Source organism: Corylus avellana, chromosome 11, assembly GCF_965113065.1.
Source record: "Corylus avellana chromosome 11, dhCorAvel1.hap1.2, whole genome shotgun sequence".
NCBI classification, from domain to species: domain Eukaryota; kingdom Viridiplantae; phylum Streptophyta; class Magnoliopsida; order Fagales; family Betulaceae; genus Corylus; species Corylus avellana.
The window spans coordinates 3424462-3435824 of record NC_142500.1 but is presented as its reverse complement, the minus strand read 5'-3'; the positions used below and the strand labels follow the sequence as shown (position 1 = coordinate 3435824).

At 36.8% G+C, this 11363-nt stretch overlaps 1 protein-coding gene across 1 annotated transcript; it reads right to left on the bottom strand.

Moving 5' to 3' along the window:
• Nucleotides 1-6300: 6300 nt before the first annotated feature.
• Nucleotides 6301-10201, bottom strand: LOC132166363 (aldehyde dehydrogenase family 2 member C4-like). Its single transcript, XM_059577164.2, has 9 exons — nt 10084-10201; nt 8906-9048; nt 7988-8371; nt 7749-7838; nt 7450-7623; nt 7221-7358; nt 6922-7059; nt 6754-6815; nt 6301-6651 (listed from the first exon to the last, which is right to left on the bottom strand). The coding sequence occupies exons 1-9, from the start codon at nt 10184-10186 to the stop codon at nt 6378-6380; spliced, it is 1506 nt and encodes a 501-aa protein (XP_059433147.1). The 5' UTR covers nt 10187-10201; the 3' UTR covers nt 6301-6377.
• Between the last annotated feature and the right edge of the window lie 1162 nt (nt 10202-11363).

The following is an 11363-nucleotide window of genomic DNA, read 5'->3' as shown; positions in this document are numbered from 1 at the left end:
GTAGATACTTACGACAAGCTGGTAGTAGATGAACGACTCCGCCATGCCTTGGGCAGTGTGATCACGCTTGCTAGTCAGTTTGTAACATCCCCAGCCCGTTAAGGCTGAGTTTGCCACTTTTCTTCTTTTACAACAAAAATTCTTGCAAAGATCTATAAGGTCTATCAGAGTACTTGATTTTAAAGGATACGATAAATGTATAAAACATTATTCAAGAGATTTTATTACAAGCGAAATTAGAAAACATTAAACCTTAGTTGCAGAATATCATATTATTACAATAACTTATATGAAAAGACTTTGAAAATTAATAATTATTCCCGTCCCCATTCCGGCCTCCTATTCCAGCATCCTTTCTACCTGAAAACAAGAAATAAAACTGAATGAGCCCAAAGGGGGCCCAGCAAGTAAAATCCACAACCATAAATAGTTTTACTCCTTGTTCTCAGTTTTGAAAATCATTTTCGCAAATAAATATAATTCTAGCCATAATAATATCTGTATGTACGGTTGCATCTCCCGTAACATATACATACTATTACATCTAGTAATAGATCATCGTTGTAAATCATCTTTATAAATCATCATCATAATGCATCATTATAAATAATCTCTGTAAATCATCTTTATAAATCATCATCATAATGCATCATTATAAATAATCTCTGTAAATCATCATAGCATATCATCGTTGAAAATATAGTATCATTTTCTCATAATAAGGCCCATGTACACTATTACCCCTGTGCACGAGGGTTGCGGGTCCTTGTGACCATGGCACTGAACTGTGGCCTCAGCCATGCCCGACCGTCAATTAACTCTTTTTCTTGGTGCACTCAACGGTCTGTTGATGGAATACCACCTTCTGGCATAGCCTCCTTCAGTGGTTTCGCCTCCATCCGAGTATCGGTACCGAACTCTCATCTTATCTTATCTTGGGGCCAAAAATACTCTCCTCCATACATGTGCCCTCATTTCATAAACATTTATCTCATCTCTTGTACTTTTCTTTGTACTTCTTTTGATGCATCTTAGGGCAACATGTAGGAGGGTTTATCATCTTTTTTCTTTCTTATAATCATCATCATTTCTCAACTTTCTTTTCTTAAAATGGAAACTTTTCCAAATATAAACTTGTTGTGCTTAAAAAGCCTTTAAAGAAATATAAACTTTCTAAATAATTCTTTTAGAAATCCTTCATGCATGCAACATAACTTCATAATACGTAAATAAAATAATCATTTACAATTTACTAAAGAATGAATAAATAGCATGACATGAAGTAACTTTAGAAGGGGTAGTGAATTTACTTACCTCTAGACTGAAGCTAGAAGTGGTATGAAGGAATCTAGTTGCTCCAATATGACTAACACCACTAGTATAACTTTTGAAACTAATTTCTAAAGTCCGCTATCTCTTGTGTTCTTTCTTTCTTGTAGCGCTTGGTCTCGCCCTTTCTCTCTCTGTTCTGAGTAAACACTCTTAGAAAGAAGAAAGACCGAGTAAAAAGCGGAAGAAGGAAGAATATATGCAAGAGATGGGAGAGGAGATGAGTTGTGAAAATTGTGAAGGAGAAGAGCTCTATTTATAGGAGAAAATCAAACACTATTCTCTCGTCAATTTACAATTATACCCTCATTTTACTATTTCACCAACCCTATACTATTTCACCAACCCTATACTATTTCACCAACCCCAAACACTATTCTACCTTCAATTTACAATTATACCCTCATTCTATCTTCAATTTACAATTATACCCTCATTTTACTATTTCACCAACCCTATACTATTTCACCAACCCCAAACACTATTCTACCTTCAATTTACAATTATACCCTCATTCTATCTTCAATTTACAATTATACCCTCATTCTATCTTCAATTTACAATTATACCTTCATTTTACTATTTCACCAACCCTATACTATTTCACCAATTACCATTCTCTAATTACCACTCTCATAAATTTCCCAAGAATTAAAATCCTTAGCTACAATGGATATTAAAATAACATCATTATCAGAATAATCTATTTAAATAGCTTTGAAAATTCTGGGGCACTACACAGTTGTTCTTAGGGTATTAGAAACACCAAGGCACCAAAGGGGTTCCCCATAAGGTCACCCCCTAGATTGGTAAGTGGAGGGCCGACCGACCATTGGATGCCGAGGGGTTGCACCCTAGAGTCGCTCGAAGTAGTATCCACGTGGCCCTCGGATGCCCGAGCATCAGGAGTAGTTAAAGCCCGAGCACCATCATGACTGGGTGCTTGAGAACCAGCATCAGCTTGCATTTCATCACGTGCCTCGGCAGCCCTTGGGTGCCGTAGTTTCGACTGCCCTCTCCTCAACAATTGCAGGCTCAGGCCTCACATCTTCATTCTCCACCGAACTATCGGAATCCAGTCCCATCTCGACCTTTTCTAGGATACGTTTGATGTTTAGACCTGAGTGGACTGGAGTAACCGACTCTATAGTAATGATTGGAGTCGAGACGATAGTGGGTACGGCTAGGAGAACCGCCGATAGTTGAGAAGCAGCAATGGGCCACTGGTACTCGTCGGCAGGATGGAGGACAGACTTTGGGCTCCCCTTCCTTCAGGCAGCAAGAAGTTGAGCAACCTTTAGTTTGCCCACCTCAATAGGATCGTGAGGTCCTGTTGATTTTGCCACCTTAGTTCTCTTGAGCGGGGGCTGCTCAACTTTCTCAGGCTCGTTAGTGAGCTTCAAGGCAGGAGTTTTGAAGGGCTCACCTGTCGGGCACTTGCCCTTATCTTTCTTTTTTCTTCGAGGAGAAGGATTGTGCCTAGCAACGGCAGGTCTCCTCAGGGCCTCGGTTGCAACACCCTTCGTGGCAAGACTAGCCTCTCCACAGCCTCGAACGCTATATCCTTCATGGCAGTGGGTTTCATCGTGGCCTCGGGTGCCACCTCTCTCAGTCTTTTTTGTTGTCTACCGAGACCGACCCTAGGGGAGTATAAAAAATTATTCAATTTGGTCGTTGTGACCAAACTCCTGAAGAATATGGCATCTTCGTGGTCCTAGGCCCATGTCATGACCTTATTTGTCTGAACATGCTCCTCGTAGGTCAACACGAGCTCGATGGTAGCCCCATCTACAAGGATGCTGGTTTCTCGAGGCACTCTCGTGCCTCCTACCTTCTCCGAAGGTGCAAACTCCCATCTTCTCCGAGCAAAGAAGTTTCTCTTCCACCCTCGATTGCTGGTGTAAGTTTTTTCAAAATTTACTAACTTCTCTTGTCTGGCTTGGAAGTTGTAGAAAGAGTCACTCTTGGGGTTCCTCGTGAACCTATACGCTAACAGGAATTCCATAACAGTGAGGGAATTCTCTTCTCATGGAACTATCGGCTAAAGGACCACGCAGCCAAAGAAAGTCCTCCGTGCATTGGGAACAATCTGGTAGGGAGCCACGTTTAGGTGACTCAGTAATTCCTGAATAAGCCTCGGGAATGAAAGCCTAAGGCCTGCACGAAACATTGCTTCGTACAAGCATACTTCATGCTCATCGGTGCTTATTATAGCACCCTTCTTCTCGTCATCAAAACGAAGCTCCATCGACTTCGGTATATAATAGTCCAATCTAACCTACTTCTCATCTTCTTTTGTCAATAGGGCCTTCCACATAGCGGGGTAAGAACCACCTTCACCGCCATCAAAATCCGACCTTCTGCCGTCGCCCATGAAGAACAAGAGCTCGTGATATAGTGACCGAGGGATGCAAGCGTGACGGCTGTGAATCAACGAATAGGTAATAGACAAACGAAGGCGATTTACCCCTGGCTCGATGAACGGCAGCAACAGATCCAAGTATTTGAGTACTGGACTGTCAGGATGGACGAATTGCTCACACAAAGGAAGTCAGAGAGTTCGATTAACTGAAACTTTGGAAAATACTACTCTCAAAAAGTAGTATTGAGGAAAGAAATTGGAATGGAAGCAAGCCAGTGGGGAGCAGGAAAACTTGTAGAGTTTCAGAAAGCAACAATGGTGTTTGGAGGAAAGGATGGAAGTAGGAAATGAAAGAAAAAAGGGGAAACCCCTTTTATAGTGTGTCTGGGAAGACGAAGAGGCATCAGCGCTTGAAACCTTTGACGATGCCTTGGAAACACGCGCAATAAGTACTGCAGTAGACGCGTCTTATCACCTTTCAAATGATGATGAGTGGTAGCCGAAAGTACGACTACACCGATGCCGACACGTGGATGCGTACTTAACCATGAAAATCGACAAGCAAACGAATCGATTGGTCCTCGGTCATATCAACTGTATCGGCAAAAAATTGGAGGGAAAATTCCTGCCGAAATTTGAAGTCCAAATTTCAAATTTCTTGCCTCGGAAGCCTCGGACATGTAACTTCAAAGACTTGGCCTCGAAAGGCCAATCCATTTATGAAGAACACGAAATTTCCATAGCCATTTAGACAAGGAAATTGGGGGGTAACTATTGGGTCATGGATCAACTTCATGAGGCCCAACGGATCCCAAACCCGATCTCAGCAAATCGACAGACCCGATGAGGCCACGAACAGCATAGCTCGCGCCCGAGACCCAACTCATCGGGGGCAAAATAGTTAAGAGTCGAGGGTAGGTCGGTCATTTCATAACAAGGATATATACATATCCTATTTAAAACAGGTGATCTTATCCTACATTTGAAAAGGCTATCTACAATGTAGACCAGCTGTCAACAAGTCAACTATCCCTATACAAACGGAATGGACTATCATTCAAATTCAAAAGGTTATCTACACTCATTAGGATGCATATTAGTTGCCAGCGTATAAGTTGTACACGTCTGACTGAGGACTACTCGGGCATCCTCATCTAACATCAAATGGAAGCAATATCACTTATTCCACGATCTTAAGCTACTAAGATCACGGAGTGGCTAACAAACCCTATCCTTCTCAAATAACTGCACGACAGATATTGAGGGATAAGGGATCCGAGATGTACAGGGAATCAAACTCCATTCCATGCCTATAAAATACAAGTCACCTTTCAACACCAGGGTGATTGCAACTCTTGCTTTCTAGCTTTTATGTTGCTTATACATTATCTCTTAGATTACTGACTTAGGCATCGGAGTATCCCCAGCCACCGGGAACTCTAATCTTATTGTTTTTTCTAGTGTGAAGGCCCGGCATATCCTCGGACACCGCAACATCACCTGGAAGGTGTGCCACGTTACTCCTCAAAAAACTGTGCTTCAACATTATCTAACCTCATTTTCAACTTTCTTTTGATTTCCTTTGTAGTGATTTTTTTAGAGTATAAAAAGTATAGCATCTTGTTACAGTTTCTTTTTCCCTCTTCTCAATCACTTTTTCTTAATGAGTGACCGTCGGATCGAACATATGAGTATCCTTAGTATCCTTTATTTGATTGTCATACCAATCTGCATACCTAATGCAACTATTTTATTTTTGTTGGTGTAATAAAGATATTTCAAACTGATGAGAACACGATGAAGATGAATATCCATTTGTTTCTTTAAAAAAAAAAGTGCTTGACATATAATTCTTTTAATTACAACTTTTAACATGTGTTAATATGGAAGTGTTAGTGTATTAAATGCTTACAATTTTGGCTTCAATCATATTCCGACGCATGTTAAAAGTAAGGCTGATAATTTTTAACATGACCCACAAATCCAACACAAAATTAAAGGGTTAAGGTTGAAAAGTCTAACTCGTTTAATTAAATTGGTTGGTTAAGGTGACCTATATAGTTTTATACCTATATCTCGATACGACCTGAATCCGACACTCGACACAATAACTGGCAATCTTTTATATAACTTGCAAACCCGACATGAACCCAATAAAAAATTAGAGGGTTAAGGTTGATAGGTTTGATATGTTCATTTAAATTGGTCGGGTTAGTATTTGACCTAAATACCAAAATAATAGTACAAGTTGTATGTAAAACATTACATTTTTTAAAAAAAAAAAAAAAAAAAAAAAAAAAAAAAAAAAAAAAAAATTAGCCATTGTAAAGAAAGGATGCTCAAAAACATATGTACACATAGTTAAGATTACAATTAATTGTTTTCAGCCTATTCAATAGAATATTCGAGGTAGTGGCAACTCTAATATCAAATAATATAAAATTCAATTGTTTTAAAACCAAACAAACAATAATAGTATGAGTTGTTAATTCAGAAACGGAAATTAAAGCAAATGTGTAAATTTTTAAGGCAGTTCTCTTTAACAAAATACAGAATTTCAGATATCATGCTTGACACAAATCGATCATTTTGAATACAACAAAGCGTATAACTTCAATTTTATTGCACATAATTATAATATTATTAAACGTGTTTCCCTGTATGGTATGACTAAAGGGATATTAATTCAAAGCCAAGGAGTATTGTAAATGGGAGTTACAACTGACTTCACATGAAGATATTTGTAAAGGCCTTCCAATCCCAAATCACTTCCAAACCCACTTATCTTATACCCTCCAACAGGGCAGTCATTGTCGAAAGCAAAATAGCAATTGATCCAAATGGTGCCAGCACGAATTGATCTTGAGACGGTGTTAGCCACATTCAAGTCTTTGGTCACGATACCCGCCGCTAGCCCATATCTACTATTGTTTGCCCTCGCAATTGCCTCTTCAATTGTTCTGTAATTTTTCATAATTAGGAAGAAAAAAAAAAGTAGCTCTTTAATCACTACTAAAATTGCTAAATAAGAGCACTTCATTGCAAAAGTTTTGTTTACTCACTTGAACTTGGCAAGGGCCATAACAGGTCCAAATATTTCATCTTTGGCTATAAGCATTTCTTCCTAACCAAGTCATCAAGAACAACAATAGATGAAGGAAAAGAAAAACTAACAATAACCATGCTAAAAATTAAGGCTGCATGCATGTTGTAAAGTGAAATATATGTACCTTAAAATCTGTGAAAATTGTAGGCTCAATGTAGTATCCCTTCCTACCCAAGGGTTTGCCCCCAGTTAACAGTGTCGCTCCTTCTCTCTTGCCATGCTCAATGTAGGAAAGAATTCTTTCAAATTGCTTCTTATCGACCTGCACGATGAATCATTTCACCGTCTAAATTTTATTTTGTTGTATTTGCTGATGTACATAATGAGAAGTCATTTAAAAGTTTCTAGGTGGTTTGTTTCTATTTGGTTCCTTTGTACACCACGACCAAAAAGAAAAAAATCTTTGTAGGCCTCATTAGATACCTGGGGTCCTTGTTGAACTTCAGGATCAAATGGATCCCCAACTACCCAAGCTTTTGCTTTTTCCACCAATTTCTTTACAACTTCGTCATATATGCCTTCTTGAACATATACACGAGAACTAGCCACGCATATTTCTCCCTGAAAAGAAAAATGAAATCAGGAAACAAAGAATGACATTGAATTAAGCTACATTTCTTTATTGAAATATAGTAAATAAAAATGACTTCACCTTATTATACACGATGCCCGTGAGAGCCAACTGAGCAGCTACATCTACGTCGGCATCATCGAAAATAATAAGGGGAGACTTGCCTCCTAATTCAAGTGAAACCACTTTTAAATTGCTTTCTGCTGCGGCTTTCATTACTTTACGTCCTACTTCTGGGGAACCAGTGAAACTAACCTGAAAAAACAAGAACATGCATATGCAATTCAAGGTTAAATATGAAAAATAGGGAAATGACTACAGAAATTTATCAAAGTGTTCATTTAAATAAAAACAACATTCAATTAAAAGTTAGAAATTACCGCATCAATGTCCATGTGAGTGCTAACGGCTGCCCCAGCTGTTGGGCCAAATCCGGTTACAACATTGAGCACTCCATTAGGTATACCGGCCTTGAAAAAAAGAAGAGAGAAATGGTAAAAAGAAAAATTAATTTCAGAGCTTGAACCTAATAAAAGTAGAACGACGACACTTAATTGAGTCATATTGGCAATATGAATATTGTATGACTTAATCAAATAAATTAATCATCATAAGTTACCAGCTTAGCAAGATGAGCATAATAGAGAGCCGATAGAGGCGTTTGCTCAGCAGGCTTGACAACCATGGTGCACCCGGCGGCTAAAGCGGGGCTAATCTTCATGAGCAACATGGTGCTTGGATAGTTCCAAGGAATGATATGTCCTACGACACCAATAGGTTCACGCAACGTGTATGCATGGAATTCACGAGACATTTTTAGTACATCTCCATGAATTTTATCAGCTGCACCTGCATAGTAACGAAGAGTAGCTGCAACCTGTGGAATGTCCACGGCCTTGCCCATGCTAAACAATTTCCCAGCATCAATCGTATCCAAGGCAGCTAGCTCTTCTACATTTTGATCAATCAAGTCGGCGAATTTCATCATTATCCTTGCTCTCTCCTGACAACAATGAAGAGCCCCGCGAAAGAAAAACATAATTTACATTAGTAGTTGCAAAATTATGGCCTATTGAAGGCACCATGGAAGAGAGGGTGAGTTTTACACAAATAATCTTAATTTTTTATTTTTTATTTTTTTTATTGTTTCAACCTCTTACGTTAATTAGTTCAAACCCAAATTTAATTAGCTCTCATGAACTTTGTCACAAATTATCACCAACCATTTAATTGATCGAACCGACAAAATTGAAAGAGATCACAATGAAACACGTCGGTCGACAGCCAGTCTTTTTCCAGTCAACCGTACAAGTTGCCAAGTTAGCTGTTTCCTTATATCTCTCCCTCACGCATGGCTATTTGACTTGGAAATTTGAGTGCGTATGACTTTGAATTTGTAGTTTCTAATTCGAAGGAAGCAAGCTAGCTAAAGTAGTGCTACGAATTATCTTGTAATTGTTAAAGAACAGAAAACGATGGAAATTAATAATTTAAGAATAATGGAGAAATCAAAGATAGAGAGATCGAGTCTACATACAGAGCCCGGCAAGCGAGGCCATGAACCATGGTCAAATGCACCACGAGCCGCCTTGACAGCCAAGTCAATATCTTCTTTGTCTCCTTCGGCAATTCTCGCTATCACATCTCCTGTTCTTGGATCTATTGTCTCGAAAGTTTTCCCTATTTATTTATTAAATTAAAGGTTTAGAAAATTTACCCAAAAATTCAACAAATTAGTCAAAAAAATAATAACTTTGATGCATCGGTAACTCAGCCGCCGGCTTTCATTAAACTAATTCAATGATAAGAAATCACCCTATAAGACAACATGGATTGAGATCTTTTAATTTTTTAAAAAATTTCAGTCGTCCATTTTATCTAAGCGTTTAAAATAAACCATGTTTCAGAATTTAATAAAGAAACTATCTTATTAAATTTCTGCCACTTAATAGCTTGTTCATTAAATTCTGAAACATGGTTTAGACCTTAAGATGAGATATACGAGTAAAATTTACGAATTTGAGAATTTTAAATTTAAAGAGAATTCTAAGGGATCTCAATTCCGACAACATGGACAGACGCGAGTATATTTTTTCAAATTAGTAGGAGAAAACTTTATTAAATCAAAATATATTGTGAGAGGTAATTAAGTACTTAATGTTATTCCTAATCCGTCACCCATGATATCACTCTATCTCTACGCCTACCTTAATTAATTATGTCACAAATTTGTTAATTAAGAAGCAGTAGTTTTCTATGAAGACAAAAGGTTATTTCTTTAGAGACTTTTTGGAATTAAAAATAATAATATTAATAAGATATGCAAATATTTATAAATAACATGCTAATAATAGCTAGGGTTCTTCACCGAATTAAGGTGAGCAATAATATTGGTAAATGAAGATGCATGTATGAGTCCCTGACTCCCTTTAATTCGGAGAGAAAAAAAACTGCAAATTGTTTGGTGAACGTTAAAAGTGTTTCAACGTACAACATCATTATAATGAGTTTCACGAGAAAGAGGTCGTCATCATCATCCTTTTCCTTTTCTTTTTCCCCGGAAATTCTTTAATTTAACCAAAGCTCTTTAATTGGGGTGGAACAATTACAATAGTTGAAGTTACGTAGTCTATATATCTTAAATCATAAACTGAAAGTCTCTATATATATATATATATGAAGGAATTAAACAGGATGTAGAGATGAGTTGAAAACCTGAAATGGAATCAACAAATTCTCCATTGATGAAAAGCTTGGTGAACTTGATCGTCGGGATCTTCACGGAAGAGAGTATGCTTGCATCGCAGGGACTCCCCATCTCTGTCTTTCTCTCTCTATTTTTCTCCCTCACGTTTAAATAAAAATAAATAGAGTGGTCCACAAAGGTATGCAAGTTGAAAATATATATATATATATATATATATATATATATATTTCAAACTGCCCATAGAGTTGACTCAACTGAACGAGCCCTGCTATGCCGCTGCCTCTAGCGTCAGACATGTATTAAAAAAAATTTATCATTTTTTTTTAATTAAGTTTTTATGAATTAGTATTTAATTTTTAATGTCTTAAAACTTGTTTTTGGATTCAAGACTAAAATTTAGGGAAGATTAATTCTTTAGGAATTGTATCACCTAAAAGAGATTCGATCATCTTAAATTTGGTGCTAATGCCTTACATTTAGTGCTAATATTTTAAATTTAGTGCTAATACCTCAAATTTAAATTTTCTTTTAATATCTCTCTTCTTCAATTAAAAAAAAAAAAAAAAATTAATCACGCCAGACTTTGGCAGACACTTAGATAACCCCAGGATCTCGAAAATCTCTACTCCACCTGAACATTAATTAAAACAGACACACGAGAAAACCGGCTGTGTTATGGAAATGCAATATAACCCCGGCCTCATCAACAGGAATTATTATTATTATTATTATTATTATTATTATTATTATTATTTTTGTTTCCTTTCTTTTATTGGCATATTCCACGCCCACGCGATCCTTGATGTTAACAAAATTATAGAAAAGAGGTTAAATATTTAATTGGTCCTTGTGCTTTACTTTTATTTTTTATTTTTTTAAAAAAAAAGAGATCTCTTATAGGTAAATCGCTTGTACATCATCAGCAATTGGATATATATATGTAGGACTAATGGTTGATTTGAATAAAAAATGAACAGAAAAGTACAGGATATGTAAAAAAACGATTTATCTTATAAAAAAGTAAACCGTATTTCAAAAATATTAGACTTATAATCATTCTATTTTTCTAGCTAGGCTTTTACCATTTAAAAAATTATTTAGAAGATTTTTTTTCCGATTATCATATAATTGAGATGCCGTAACACTGAAAATCAATTTTTAAATTAATAAGGACTTGTAAAAAATAAGAATTAATGGTTGATTTTTATTGCTATGTCATCTTAATTATATGACATTTTGTACACATGATAACCTTTTTATTAGGTCTTTTATGGTTTTTTGTATAAGT